Here is a 15766-nt window from a genome sequence, read left to right as displayed (position 1 = left end):
CCCCACTATATATGTTCACTAGCACCTTGCAAAGATAACAATTATGCAACAAAGGTGCCAGGCTAGATAGAGCTCTCCTAACCAATTCTAGAAGCAAGGTCACACAAACCTATGCCACTAGTACTTTAAGCAACAAGGGAGCTCCTACACTTGCTAGTAAGCAAAAGCACAAAGCTAACTAAGCTCACTAGCAATGCTCAATAACAAGGCGACCAATGCCAAATTAGAGAGCGCAATTACTTAGCTACACAAACTAAGTAATGTGACTAACAAGGTTACACAAACCAAATTAGCCACGCAAGGGAGCTACTTCTATGCTACACAAGCATGAAGGTAACTAGCAAGCTACACAAGCTAACTAATTACAAAAGCAACAACACAAGCTTAATGTATATGAAAGTAAACACAAGCTTGTGTAACGGGGATGCAAACCAATGGGAAGAACAAGGTTGACACAATGATTTTTCTCCCGAGGTTCACGTGTTTGCCAACACGCTAGTCCCCGTTGTGTCGACCGCTCACTTGGTGGTTCGGCGGCTAATTAGCATCACCCGCTAAGCCCGCACGTCGGGCGCCGCAAGAACCTACCCCTTGAGTGAGGGTAGCTCAATGACACGCTTTTACTAGAGTTGCTCTTCGCGGCTCCCGCGGGGCGAGCACAATGCCCCTCACAAGCACTTCTCCGGAGCGCCGCACAAGCTTCTTGCGCGCTTCGATGGAGACCACCACCAAGCCATCTAGGAGGTGGCAACCTCCAAGAGTAACAAGCACCACCGGCTTGCAACTCGATCACCTAGTGCCACTCGATGCAACCTCACGATGCAATCACACTAGAATCGCTCACTCACACAATCGAATGATCACTATCAAGTATATGTGTGATGGAGGGCTCCCAAGCACTCACAAGCATGGACACTAAGTCCCTTGAGGTGCTCTCTTCCTAGCCATGGCCGAAGGCCACTTCTATTTATAGCCCCAAGGGCTAAACTAGCCGTTACCCCTTCACTGGGCAACGGTCGGGCCGACCGGATGCTCTGGTCGAGTTGACCGGACGCTGGACCTCAGCGTCCGGTCGCCCGCAGACGGCCACGTATCCCGGTTCCAACGGTCACTTGACTTGACCGGACGCAGCAGCTTTCAACTGACCGGACGCTGAACCCCCAGCGTCCAGTCGTTTCCAATAAGGTACCGACCTCGACCGGACGCGTCCGGTCACACTTGATCGGACGCAGCCAGCGTCCGGTCACACTCCAGCTTCTGCGTCACCGTACATCAGCCTGACCGGACGTAGCCGGCCAGCGTCCGGTGCATTCAGATCCAGCGTCCGGTCAGTTGACCGACGCCAGCATCTTCGCGACCAACTCGTTTTCACTTCTAACTTCTTCACCCTTGCTCAAGTGTGCTAACCACAAGAATTTGCATCCGGCGCAATAGAAAGTAGGCATTCCATTTGCATCCGGTGAGAGGGACCCAAAACCCATCTCACCCCTGCAAACACCACCTCCTTTGTAAATGTGCCAACACCACCAAGTGTACACCATCATGTGTATGTGTGTTAGCATTTTCACAATCATTTCCCAAAGGATGTTAGCCACTCAACTTGCCAAGCCACTCGATCCTAGCGACAATGCAAAGTTAGATCACTCGAGTGGCACTAGATGACCGATATGCAAACAAGTTTGCCCCTCTTGATAGTACGGCCATCTATCCTAAACCCGGTCATAAACTTCTCTACACACCTATGACCGGTGAAATAAAATGCCCTAGGTTATACCTTTGCCTTGCGCATTCCATTCCATCTCCTCTAATGTTGATGCAACACATGCACCAATACGATCAACAATGATATGATCCACTTCATATCATCACATGATCATATTGGTTCATCGATCTTGACTCTACTTGCTCTTCACCGTTGCCATCGTCCATCAGCGCCAAGTCTTGCTCAAGCTTCACCGCCACGCGGTCCATCACTCCAAAGCCTTCGACTTGCCCTTCATGCTTGCAACCGGTCCATCAAGCCAAGTCTTGTCTTGATCTTCTCCACCTTGATCACATGACTCAATGTCATGTCTCATGTGCAATAAGCTCCTTCATCATCACATGTGTGAGCTTTGCAACATCTCCAAGCTATTTTCACCTTCATGGCATATGTTGCTCACACACATGTACCTGTGGACTAATCACCTATGTATCTCACATAAACACAATTAGTCCACCTAAGTTGTCACTCAATTACCAAAACCAATCAAGGACCTTTCAAAGGTACCATAGGATTTTTACGGGGATCGTAAGTTGCCTCTTCTAGCCATCATTAGAGTCTACCTCTAGGTACCTAGAGGATTTACACTTTGGACAGAACTTTGCATGCTCGTATTCTTTCCTAAATAGGACCCACCCCTTCGGACAAGCATGTATCTGCTCATACGGCATCTTAAGTGCTTGAAGGAGTTTCTGTGACTCGTACATGCTCTTTGGCAGAATGTGGCCCTCCGGAAGCAGGCTGCCAATCACAGCCAACATCTTATTGAAGCCAGGTCGACTCAAGTTTAACTCGGACTTCAACCCCATTAAGTGTCCAATGGCATCCAATTGAGACATCGTTGACCGATCGTGAAGAGGTTTCTGTGCCGAGTCCATCATGTTGTAGAATGCTTGTGCGACTGCCTCCATCTCCTCCTTCTCACATCCCTCATCGAACTATCCTTGGTGAAAGTCATCTAACATGTCTGGTACCCCAGCATCAGCATCAAAAGCCTCCACCCGTGGTCTCACCACCTCCTCTCTCATACGATGGGCATCACCATGGTGGACCCACCGGGTGTAGTCCAGCGTAAATCCATTCTTCACAAGATGTTTACCCATTTCCACCTTGTTTACCCGCCTCCTGTTTCCACATTTGCTGCAGGGACACAAAACTAGGCAATGTCCTTTAGCAGCCTTGCCAAATGCACTGTTCAAGAAAGCATCGGTCTTGTTCATCCATTTCATGGTGTAATCACTCTGACTTCTCTAGCCCATGTACATCCACTGACGGTCATCCATCCTCTAACATATGTATCAGCGAGTAATGTAACCATCAATTGCATCTACATGGTGTTCCTACTATCTAATAGGTGAGGATAGGTCCTAATCCCACCCATGGATGCGTAGATGAGGTTAGTTTCCATGCTCTACTCTTATCTGAGACAGAATTTCAGCAGCACCTCCCCGCTGTTCTCTAGATACACATCCTACCAAAGAAGAGTGCGTATCCGGAGAACAATAGGAAGGTGATGCTGAAACTCTGTCTCGAACCGGACCAGACCATAGAAACTAACCCATCTACGCATCCATGGACTGTCCAAAAAACGTGGACAATCCAAAACAGATATGGTCATAGATATGCAAAGATCTGCATACCTCCAACCGTATCTCTTTCGAACGGGAGACGCCTAACTAGGTTACGTGATCTACGACCATGATACGGAAAGAGGGGTTATACCTAGGGTGGCGGTGGAGTCAGGCTAGTGGGGCCATGGCGGGTGTGCAGTGGCGAGGCAACGCAGTGCAGGTAGAACGGCACGGCGACGGGAACTCCGACTCGGCTCCGACGGGCTCTTCTCTACAAAAATGGAACAAAATACTATCATTTAAAAAAATTCGGCAGAACCTCCCCTGCACGGTGAGGTTTCCAAAACCTGCAAAAAATAGCGGCACGATGGCTGACAAGCACATATGTCTTAAGAGAAGCCATGTAATTTGGATATCAATCCATGCAGAAGAATATATCCAAGTAGTACCACTACTTCTACTACTACTTCCACTATTGCTACTACTACTACCACTAGTTCTACTACTACTACCACAACTATTGCTACAACTACTACCACTAGTTCTACTACTACTACCACTACTTCTACTACTACTACCACTAATTCTACTACTACTACTACCACTAGTTGTACGACTACTACCACTACTTCTAATACTACTACCACCACTAGCACTACTAGTACAACTAATACTACTACAACTATCACTACCACGACAACAACAAGAGAGAAGGCATACCTGACGGGCGCCGGGGGTAGGGGGCGGGCGGCGTCAGGGTCGGGCGGCGTCGGGAACGGGGTCAGGCACGAGCGCGGCCGGGGGCAGGGCCGGCCGGGGGGTAGGGCCGGCTTGGGGTGGCCGGGGGCAGGGCGCGGGTAGCGCAGGCGGCCGGGCGGCACGAGCAGCGCGGGCGGTCGGGCGGCGCGGGCGGCACGGGCGCACGGGCGGCGCGGGCACACGGACGATGGCGGCGTGGGCACGGCGCGGGGGCGGGGGCGGCGCGGGCGGGGGCGCGGGGGTTGGTTGGCTGTTTGTTTGACTGCCCGGCCGGCCGAATTTGCTTAAGTCCTAGAACTGCCCTTTGCCGAGTGCCGGATCAGGGAGACACTCGCCAAAGACTTAATTTTTTTTAAAATTTCTTTGTCGAGTGTCCCAGATCTAGCACTCGGCAAAGATTTAAATTTTTTTTAAATTTCTTTGCCAAGTGTCCCAGATCTAGCACTCGGCAAATATTTTTTTAAAAAAAATACTTTACCGAATGCCCCTGGCACATCACTCGGCAAAGATTTAATTTTTTTAAATGTCTTTGCCGAGTGCCCTATGAAGGCACTCGGCAAAGAGGAAATTTTTAAAAAAATTCAAAACCCTCTTTGTCGAGTGCCTTATTCATGGCACTCGGCACAGACCCCCTTTGCCGAGTGCCATGCCCCGGCACTCGGTAAAGTTTTTTTTTGTTTTTGGCCTCCAAATTTTTTGTGCAGCCCTTTTAAAGCACCAGGAACTCTTAGTTAGAATATGGGGATTTTTTATGGCTTTTTTATATATTTAGTTACTTTATTTCATTTACTTGAATTTTTTCGGAAAAAATAATTTTGAACTGCACGTGGTATGAATAATGGAATATAATGATTCAAAAAATAATAGTCATGTTACTAAGTGTAGTGTGAGGCCGTATCTAGGAACGGACATAAAATTTCGGACATCTTGTTCACGAAACATGACCGTGAACTTGCGTGTGAAATGTTTTTAAATTCTATAAAAAGCAAACGAAGTCCGAAAATCATGAAACTTGTTGAGATGTCGTGATATCATATGTGGAGGCTATGATAAAAATTTCAAAAGATTTCGTGCACGTTGTCACGTACGATGCTTACAAACTAGGACATCTCTACATGTGATATCTGATATCACATGTAGAGATGTCCTGGTTTGTAAGCATCGTACGTGACCACATGCACGAAATCTTCTGAAATTTTTATCATAGCCTCCACATATGATATTACGACATCTCAACAAGTTTCATGATTTTCGGACTTCGTTTGCTTTTTATAGAATTTAAAAACACTTCGCACGCATGTTCGCGGTCATGTTTCGTGAACAAGATGTCCGAAATTTCGGGTCCGTTCCTGGATACAGCCTCACACTACATTCAGTAACATGACTATCATTTTTTGAATCATTAAATTCCATTATTCGTACCACGTGCAGTTCAAAATTATATTTTTCGAAAAAAATCAAGTAAATGAAATAAAGTAACTAAATATATCAAAAAGCCATAAAAACCTCAAATTCTAACTAGGAGCTCCTGGTGCTTTAAAAGGGCTGCACAAAAAATTTGGAGGTCAAAAACAAAAAAAACACTTTGCCGAGTGCCGGAGCATGGCACTCGGCAAAGGGGGTCTTTGCTGAGTGCCACGAATAAGGCACTCGGCAAAGAGGGTTTTGATTTTTTAAAAAAAATTTCCTCTTTGCCGAGTGCCTTCATAGGACACTCGGCAAAGACATTTTAAAAAAAATTAAATATTTGCCGAGTGCCGTGCCAGGGGCACTCGGCAAAGAATTTTTTTAAAAAAAATTAAATCTTTGCCGAGTGCCAGATCTGGGACACTCGGCAAAGAATTTTTTTAAAAAAAAATTAAATCTTTGCCGAGTGCCTAACAGCAAGCACTCGGCAAAGAACGACGTGGCCGAACACCGTTACGCGGGTCATCCTATGCCGAGTGCTACGCTTTTGCCGAGAGTCTGGCACTCGGCAAAGAAGTCCTTTGCCGAGTGCATTTTTTTGCCGAGTGCCCGACACTCAGCAAAGAACTCTTTGTCGAGTGCAATTCTTTGCCGAGTGCAGTACTCAGCAAAGAAGGTCTTTGCCGAGTGCCCGATTTTTTATACTCGGCAAAGTCTCTGTTTCCAGTAGTGTAGTGAGGATTCTCATATGTTATGAGTAGTGGTAGTGTTTTATTATTACTTAAAAACACTAGGAGAACTCTACCATTATGATAGTGCTTGATCTGTTAGCCTGTCATTGTCAAAGACAGCCCATGAACGAATCATGGCCACATTTGAAGAGCGATTGTGGGGCCAAAGCCGATTGTGGGACGATAATCTAGCACTGTCATGCCTTGTCTTCCATGAACTAAGATTTGTCAGCATTGAAACCGCACGATACGTACAGGTGTCACAACAGCGCCAACTTTCTCTGTTCAGGCGGGACATGGCAACAATCTTGTCCGGCTCAGATAGAGATGGCCGCCGTGCTGGTGAGAAGATGGAAGCGCAGTAAACTGCTGAGTTGACGGACTCAGGGTCTTCGTCCCAATGGCGGTCAAGCTAAGAAGATAAGGTATGATAGTGCAAGTATGTGGACGTGAGGAGGCTGTATAACTATTCTTAAACCCCCAAAGGCGCCTCATTCAGCTGACCAGCCAAACCAACTCAAAGTTGTGCACCATCCGGCAGAATCAATCAAGCACAAAAGGCTGCCTTGTCGTGTGCTCCGGCCTCCGGGGGAGTTCATTAGGTGCCCTCTTCTTTCTCCTACTGTTTTGCAATATATAGGCATCGTTTTTGGCTTTTACTATATACTGGTCTTACAACTAAAAAAAAAGAACTTAGTACTAGTACTTTAAATTTCTACGGGTTCCTACACTTTACCTTTGCAAGAAAACTATATATATATATATATATATATATATATATATATATATATATATATATATATATATATATATATATATATATATATATATATATATATATATATATATATAGTTCTATACATAGGGAGAGTATATTCAGTAGCTGGCTACAAAATAAGTTATTCCGTAGCCACCTTCATTTACGATAATTTTATATACTAATTTACGATAATGTCAATACATATTTACGATAGTTGGGTTACTATAACACATGGAGATATTTACCATAATATTATAGTAAACCACTTAGTATGAAGTTACTATAATATCGTAAATTAACATAGTAATTATCGTAACTCAAAGTGGCTACAGAATAAGTTATTTTGTAGCCAGCTACAGGATAGTATATATATATATAGACACACACACTGCAAACTTGCCATATCATAGGAAGTAATTAAGGGCAAGATCCATTGTTGTTTCTCCTCACGCCTTCCCCCCATCTCCCTCTCTAGTGCGATACGATGTTTCTGGCCAGCCACACGAGCCACCCTTGTCCAGACAAACAAACAGGCCTGTAGGAACCCGGGCACGGTGGCCGTAGCCTGAGCTGCGCGGGGACCTAGCATGAGCGGTGCCGGGCCGTGCCGCACAACAGTGGCGTGTGTTTAGCGGTGGCGGTGGTGTGTAGCATCGGAAAAGACCCGTGCCTCCAACCATCTGTCGTTCCTCGCGGTGTTCATGCGCTGTTGTTCTTGGGTGGATCATGCTGAAATGGAGTCGGAGCTGTGCTTCGTTGAGGGTGTGACGAAGCTTGGCAACGAAGACATGTGGTAGCCTCCTCTTAGGCGATGCGTTGGTGGAGCCAGTTGTGTACAGGTGGTAGTGTCTTGGTGGCTTGGGCTAAGGATCTGCTATGGGAAGTTGAAGCTGCTTTATTGCTTTTGCATCAAAGTTCGGCAATAATTTGTGTGTTTAGGTCAGATGTTATGCGGTGCGTGATAGTGCGTCATGTTGTTGTATAAACTTCTAATCTTTTTAATTAAGAGGCAGAGTTATTGTTTCTTCGTAAGAAGAAACTAATTCGGGACAAGTACGGGAATTGTAGCATTTCGCAATGTTTATTCTTTATTACACCTTGCAGGTGAATGCCCGCCGAATCAACAGCGAAACTTGCCATGCTTATTCTCATAGCATCGTTGCTTATGCCTTTATGGAGTTGATCGCACCCGATTGCTTAGAGGTCCCCGGGAATGAAACAGACAAGCTCGCATTGCTCGATTTTAAGAAGGCCACATTTGATCCAAATGGAACCTTGAGATCGTGGAACACGACCACCCCCTATTGTCAATGGAGCGGCGTGACCTGCAGCCTAAGGCACCCAGGGCGAGTCACAGTGCTGAACCTGAGTGACCATGGCTTGTCAGGTCCGATTTCAGCCTCCCTCGGAAACCTAACCTTTCTTAACAAACTGAAACTGTCCACAAATTTCTTCTCGGGGCGGGTTGCCTCCTCTCAACCGTCTACGAAGACTTCAGCTCCTTCTGCTGGGAAACAACCTACTTCAAAGCACCATTCTGGATTCCATTACAAATTGTTCCAATCTACAGGGAGTAGACCTATCTGGAAACTTCATAAAAGGTGAAATTCCTTCCAGTTTGGGCCTTCTGCCCAATCTACTCGCCATACAACTTTCCAACAATGATCTCACCGGAATTATTCCATCAAACCTAAAAAATATCAGCCGCCTATTTTTTCTAAATCTTGCAGTAAACCAGCTCACAGGAAGCATTCCTAGTGAGCTCGGGCAACTTTCAAGTATACGTGGTCTATTTCTCGGTGGGAATATGCTATCAGGTGGAATCCCGGGTACCCTCCTCAACCTGTCTTCTCTCCAAACACTAGACGTTGCTGTGAACAAGCTAGGCGGCATGGAATTGCCATCTTACATTGGTGATAAACTCCCTAGTCTTTAGGCTCTTCACATGTCCCAAAATATGTTTGAGGGGCATATTCCACCTTCGTTAGGCAATGCTTCAAATCTAGTCTCACTAGATCTGTCACAAAATAATTTTACAGGCCAAATTCCTAGTTCTTTTGGTAATCTCGAGGCATTGACTTATCTAAACGTTGGGGGAAACCATCTCCAAGCAAGAGATAGCCAGAGCTGGGAATTTATAGACAAGCTGTCCCACTGTAGGAGTTTGGAAGTGCTCGATTTACATGCAAATAATTTACAAGGAGCTATACCAAATACAATTGGCAACCTGTCCACCAATCTAACACAACTAATATTAGATACAAATAACTTATCAGGTACAATTCCCACAAGCATAGGGAACCTCAGTGGATTGATAACACTTCAGTTAGCTAACAACAATCTGAATGGTACTATTGAAGAATGGTCCGGAAAATTAAAAAACTTACAAAAGTTATCTCTTGAGACCAATAATTTAACTGGGCCAATTCCTTCCTCTATTGGAGATCTTACTCAATTGGCATCTCTCACTCTAGCGGAAAATAAATTTGAAGGTCTTATACCTCCTAGTCTGGGGAACCTTCCTCTTTCAGAGTTGAACCTTAGTTATAACAATCTTAAGGGTTCTATTCCTAAGGAGATATTTCGTTCTGGCACCACCTTGGTCAAATGTATCTTGTCCTACAACAATTTACAAGGACCGATACCGCAAGAGCTTGGTAACCTCCAACATGTTACTGACCTTGAGTTTTCATCAAACAATCTTACTGGGGAGATTCCTAGTGCTTTGGGAAGATGTGTAGGGTTACTGGTCCTCCAAATGGACCGTAACTTTCTGACAGGAAACATTTCAGTGTCTTTGAGTAATCTAAAGAGCTTGAGCATGCTCAATCTTTCACATAACAATCTGTCAGGCTTCATCCCGACAGATTTAAGCCAGCTTGAGCATCTGACCCAACTGGATCTATCATATAATGATCTACAAGGCGAAATACCGACAACTGGAGTATTTGGAAATGCTAGGTCGGTCTCACTTGTGGGGAACCAAGGACTTTGTGGAGGAGTGTCAGATTTACATATGCCTACATGCCCTACTACTACTACCTCTTGGGGAAGAGAAAGAAAATATTATCTGGTCAAGATACTGATTCCAATATTTGGTTTCATGTCTCTAATAGTATTGGGCTATTTTTTTATAACTGAGATGAAGGATAAAGGAGCGCATTCATCATCGCCTCCTTTTGGTGATAAGTTCCTTAAAGTGTCTTACAATGATTTAGCTGAAGCCACAAAAAACTTCTCTGAATCTAACCTGATTGGAAGAGGAGGCTACGGTTCAGTATACAGAGGAAATTTAATGGAGGATAAACTGGAAGTGGCTGTGAAGGTTCTTGATATCGACACGCAGGCAGCAAAGAAAAGTTTCTTATCAGAATATGAAGCACTAAGAAGCATTCGGCATCGTAATATAGTTCCTATAATAACAGCGTGCTCGTCAGTTCAAACTGGAGGCAATACATTCAAAGCTCTAGTTTATGGATATATGCCTAATGGAAATCTGGACACATGGTTGCATAAAAAAGGAGATGGGGAAGGTCCAAACCATTTGAGCTTAGCTCAAAGAATATGCATAGCAGTTAACATAGCTGATGCTTTAGATTATATACACAATGACAGTGGGAAGCCTATTATCCATTGTGATGTGAAGCCGAGTAATATCCTCCTCGATTATGACATGAACGCTCGTCTAGGGGACTTCGGCATTGCAAGCTTCTATCATCATTCTAGTTCGACAACTGGCCAAGACGCATACAGCACAAGTTCATTTGGTGTGAAGGGAACTATAGGGTATATTGGTCCAGGTACCTTGCTTTGCTTGCTTGACTCATCATATCAAAAAATTTATGGCATTATAAAATTACTGCAAGAGTTACATACATGTACTTACATATATATCTTACTTATTTTTCAGAGTACGCTGGAGGTGGGCGCCCATCAACATGCGGGGATGTATACAGTTTTGGAGTTTTACTTTTAGAAATGTTGACTGGGAAAAGACCAACGGACCCTATGTTTGAAAACGGACTCAGCATTATTAACTTCGTTGAGAGGAGCTTCCCAGATCAGATACTGCAAGTGATTGACGCTTCACTACAGGATGAATGCAAGCCCGCCTCAACAATAGCTCACCAATGCTTGTTGTCTCTAGTAGAAGTAGCACTGTCTTGTACACGTCAGTTCCCAAGTGAGCGGATGACCATGAGAGAAGCAGCCAACCGAATTAGTTCAATCAAGGCCTCCCACGTCAAAGGAAGAGATAGGACTGACTCATTGCAGCGCTAACAACATGTATATACTCGAGAGAGAGAGAGAGGAATTAGTGGATGGCGACATGGAGGATCTATGCATCTATATGAAATTAAGGAGCAAACCATGGAGATTGTCCAGGTTCACGACCAACAAGATTTGGAGATCGTGCGCACGCAGCCATACTGGATTAATGTACCTCCATGCTAGTAGTATCAGGGCCTCATTGCAGGGCTAACAACACATATATACTTGAGAGAGAGATGGGGGAATACAGAGTGCTACTAAAACTACACACACACACACACACACACACATATATATATATATATATATATATATATATATATATATATATATATATATATATATATATATATATATATATTCAGTAGCCAGCTATAAAATAAGTTATTATGTAGTCACCTCCATTTACGATAATTTTATATAATAATTTACGATAATGTCAATATGTATTTACGATAGTTGGGTTCCTATAACACATGGGGATATTTACCATAACATTATAGTAAACCACTTAGTAAAGAGTTACTATAATCTCGTAAATTAACATAGTAATTATCGTAACTCAAGGCCGCTACAGAATAACACTAGTAGAGAAACGACTTTTGATCCACTTCGAAATTTGGCTTTAGTCCCGATATTTTTCGTGCCCAGGACTAGAGAAACATTTAGTCCCGGTTGGTAGCTCTAATCGGGACTAAAGGTCCCTGCCCAACGGTTACCGAGGTGTGTCAGAGGCTTTAGTCCCGGTTTGAGACATGAACCCGGACTAAAAGTGAGACTTTTAGTCCCGGTTTGAGACACGAACCTATCTTTAGTCCCGGTTTATGTCTCAAACCCGGACTAAAGGTGTCTCCAAGCTAAATTTAAAAGGAAAACGTATCTTATCTAAGTTAGTTGTGTGGTGATAGATGAGATGGTAACGTGCAAGAACTAAAGTGGGAGGTCGTAGGTTCGAATCTCCCCACAGCTGTAACTTTTTTTTACCCAATAAACACATCTACTCCTGGTTGGAGGAACCTGGACTATGGTTGAGAACCAGGACTACAACTAAGTTCTCTACTAGTGTAAGTTATTTTGTAGTCAGTTACAGGATAGTAGTTATATATATATATATATATATATATATATATATATATATATATATATATATATATATATATATATATATATATATATATATATATATATATATATATACACACACACTCTCGAGAGAGAGGAGAGAGATTTTGTACAGTTCTATTATATAGAAATAGCAAGAATATATCATCTCTTTACATTGTTGTTCTTCCAAATTTTTTGTATTGATCTTGGGAGATGGAGAGGGGAACTCCCCAACCGCAGGCGATATGATTTCACAAACACTGAAACACTTTATCAACACGCAAGTTCTACCTCTACCTCTTTGAAGCCATCGATGACAACTAATTTGATAGTGTTGACACTGTGGAATGAATTTGCTACCGCTACCTGCTTTAGCTGCACTGCATCTACAATATCTTTAGATCTACCCTGCATCGAAATCATTGGGTACTTGATAGTGGATACACTAAACAAATGACTGGTGATCACAACATGTTCAACTCAATTGATACAAATGGTTATGAATAGTCCAACGCCGCGTCCGCATGTATTATCCTCATTAGCTTTTCACCTACTTATCAATTCGATAAATCTTATTAGTTTTCTAATTAATTATGTGGTCATTATCACTAAAACCCACATTAGGGCTTGATTGCTCTTACAGTTTCGTATGTATACTTACAATTTGTTGGTATATGGTATTTCTTCACATAAATCAAAGTAAATAGCAATAAATAATGTATATGTAAAGCTAAATAGCTAACTAGGTGGCACAATCCCGAAAGGTTTGCTCTAGAGAATCAAGTCTTCATGATTGTGGACTCGGATAATCTCTTGGGTGTTTGTTTCCAAGTAAAAAATGCACAAATCAGCATCATCATCCATGAAATTCTTCATAAAGAATATCTGGTTTTCTTTCAATCCCAGGGTGCTCGCCGAGCAAGAAGCCGCGTTTGTATCCTCCAAAAGAAACACAACATCTCCAATGTCAGGAACAGTGCGCCAACAAGCTTTTGTTGAGGTGGAGAAATCCATCCTATGCACCTCTATGCCAATGTTGTTTGGATCAAATTCAATGAAGCCCATGACGACCAAAAAGAGTTGATCCTGCGACTCAACCAACCACGTCATGCCCGAGGACAGTCCTTTGGGGAGATCGAATGGTCGTTGTGATTATTTGGAGAAGTGCAGGATGAGAAATCTATGGCGCACATTTTGTCTTTAGACGATTTGGTGAAGTAGATTTTCCCTTGGATGGAAACCATGAAGTGGATCATATTCTTGATAGGAGCGCGACGGCAGTGGAGGCGTGCCTTTTTCCCCTTTGGTAGCTCGGGTATAGAAGAAGGATTCCTACCAATATCATATGGGTAATGTCTCCAACTGTTGTTGTTGTCACCGCTACCGGCGGTGTGGCAGTACCAGAGATCACGCGTGGCGTCATTGAAGAGCACGACGACACATCCTGGGTGAGTTGGGTCCTTGTGGGAGAGGAGGCACCTGCAGTGGTAGGGATCTGGTGTTCCTCTCCGATACCTGGTAAGGGGAGCTTGTCGCCAGTGCAAGGGTTCCATAGACAAGCCGAAGAAGACGTCGTGCCTTGGTCCTGAGCGAGCAGTATCTATCCAACCCTGCGCAGTGGTCCAGCACATGCTGTTGCCTGTGGCTAGAAGGCCATGCTCCACGTTCTCGTGCAGACTTCGCTTGGATATGTTGAAGATTAGCATCTCCTCGTCGTCACCGTCCTCCTCCTGGCCCCCACGAGGATGATGGTGGAAGATGAGCAAGGGCAAACATGACGACGGCATCGACGATCCCAATTTTGTGGTGTCTACGTTTTCCACCATCGTGGAATGCTGCTCTAAGTGCTCTTGGGAGCTGGGGCTGGGCTGGAGAGACGAGAGAGGGAGAAAGCTATATGCTATACGTGATGAATTGATCTGATTGTCCCTTCTTGTCTTGATACACGGTGTATATATAAGAGGAGGGATAGGAGCTTGTGCGGCCACGATGACAATGGTAACGGCGCAGGACATCGTGTCCGACGCGGCAAAACAAGATGAGTCCTGTCATGCTGGGTCCAAAGTCCTTTAGGTTGTCCTGATGATGATTCGTCTTGTTTTACCTTTGGGTGCGGGCCACCGTGTTCGATTACGCTTCCAAGTTCCGATCGAGCATATTTCCAAAGGAATGTTGGGGTGTTCATATGCGTGTACGACATCAATCCAGTTAGTAGTATTCGTGTAGTTCGGACTATGATCACGAGGAAGCAGCCAATATGTCAAAGTCCAAACTTCTTGGCATGCAAATCCAGTTTTTTCCTTTTGTTTTTCTTCTGAGCAAAAGCAAATCCAGTTAGTAGTAGGAGAAGTATTATGAGTATGTATAGATAGAAACCGTTATTTGGGCCGTCAAATTTAGGCCCAATACTTGGTGGAATAGATTATATTAGATTTAATTTTCTTCTTTTGAAATGAAATTAGGTTCAATTTTCTGATGCAATGGTGAGTGTCCATGATGATTCTAAGAAAATGTACAAGGTTTTTAACATTTTATATACTTAGATTAGATAATGTAAATAGGCTTCTTGCTACTACTCCAATGCTTGATGTGTAAAGGGGATTTATTACTGGAGGATACACGTAAGATTTGCATAATTTTACACTGGCAAACGTGTCCATGTGTTATAACAAAAAAAGAGTTATCAAACGCCCGTGAGAAATGGGGACAGGAAATGCTCCCCCGACATATCTATTTATGCTTTCGCTTTCTAGAAAAGTTAAGACCTATAATTTATTAATTAATATTCTATATGCATTGTTTAATTATGATTATGGCATCCATATTTAAATTAGTGTTACCAACAATATGAGTGTCCTATTAAGTTTGTGTCTGCAACCTTGAGGGATTTTTTTTCTACCATTGCAAAGCACAGACATATTTGCTTGTAAATATATCATAATTTTACTTTTGTGTTTAGTCTGGGGACAAGGTGGGATGGGATGGTCCCGTCCCTAAATTTTGATAGTACCATTTCATCTTATGTATGGTTAGTAGGGATAGGTCTGTTCCAGTTTTTTGTTTGTTTAGAGGGACAAGCAGGAAAGATATGGACATTGTTCTGTGCACCATTAACCAATAATAGTCATTAGGCCCATTTGTCATTGTGGGGCCCACTTGTCATCCTAAGACTGTAAGATGGGCTTAACACATAGCCCAGTCAGGGGATGTGGCTGCATGTTTATAGAGCCTCAATAATTCTTTTTCTGAACTTACATTCATTTCACGCATGGAACGGAGCACATGCCAGCTTCATGAATCTTCATGTCTATGGCCTCCTTGGCGGTCCTGGTACCGAAAGGCGGAAACTTTCGGTGTGTTGTGTTGAGCTCTCAGATTTCCTATCGGTTCTTACACTCCG

General features: G+C 43.6%; 2 protein-coding genes and 1 long non-coding RNA gene across 3 annotated transcripts; 2 read left to right on the top strand and 1 right to left on the bottom strand.

The window, feature by feature from the left end:
- Positions 1-3501: 3501 nt before the first annotated feature.
- Positions 3502-6528, bottom strand: LOC136479191 (vegetative cell wall protein gp1-like). The gene is made up of 3 exons (XM_066477133.1): positions 6486-6528; positions 4054-4342; positions 3502-3604 (listed from the first exon to the last, which is right to left on the bottom strand). Exons 1-3 carry the CDS (start codon positions 6526-6528, stop codon positions 3502-3504), a joined length of 435 nt encoding a protein of 144 aa, XP_066333230.1.
- Positions 6529-6736: 208 nt separating this feature from the next.
- Positions 6737-13705, top strand: LOC136483378 (uncharacterized). Its single transcript, XR_010765429.1, has 2 exons — positions 6737-6832; positions 13273-13705. It is a non-coding gene; the product is annotated as an uncharacterized lncRNA (long non-coding RNA).
- Positions 8603-11520, top strand: LOC136483377 (receptor kinase-like protein Xa21). Its single transcript, XM_066480408.1, has 2 exons — positions 8603-10790; positions 10901-11520. Exons 1-2 carry the CDS (start codon positions 8936-8938, stop codon positions 11269-11271), a joined length of 2226 nt encoding a protein of 741 aa, XP_066336505.1. The 5' UTR covers positions 8603-8935; the 3' UTR covers positions 11272-11520.
- Positions 13706-15766: the final 2061 nt, after the last annotated feature.

This window comes from Miscanthus floridulus, chromosome 9 (assembly GCF_019320115.1).
Source record: "Miscanthus floridulus cultivar M001 chromosome 9, ASM1932011v1, whole genome shotgun sequence".
NCBI lineage: Eukaryota > Viridiplantae > Streptophyta > Magnoliopsida > Poales > Poaceae > Miscanthus > Miscanthus floridulus.
Note: the sequence above shows the minus strand (reverse complement) of the source record. Positions and strands in the feature narration are given on the sequence as shown.

Excerpts from the sequence above, each read along its gene's own strand:
- LOC136479191 (XM_066477133.1), bottom strand. The coding sequence starts at position 6,528 with ATGTCCCGCCTGAACAGAGAAAGTTGGCGCTGTTGTGACACCT. Across the intron at positions 4,343-6,485 it reads TTGGCGCTGTTGTGACACCT|CCAACCAACCCCCGCGCCCC; the intron begins GTACGTATCGTG and ends TCAAACAAACAG. Across the intron at positions 3,605-4,053 it reads CTACCCCCGGCGCCCGTCAG|AGAAGAGCCCGTCGGAGCCG; the intron begins GTATGCCTTCTC and ends CCATTTTTGTAG.
- LOC136483377 (XM_066480408.1), top strand. The coding sequence starts at position 8,936 with ATGTCCCAAAATATGTTTGAGGGGCATATTCCACCTTCGTTAGGCAAT. Across the intron at positions 10,791-10,900 it reads TATAGGGTATATTGGTCCAG|AGTACGCTGGAGGTGGGCGC; the intron begins GTACCTTGCTTT and ends CTTATTTTTCAG.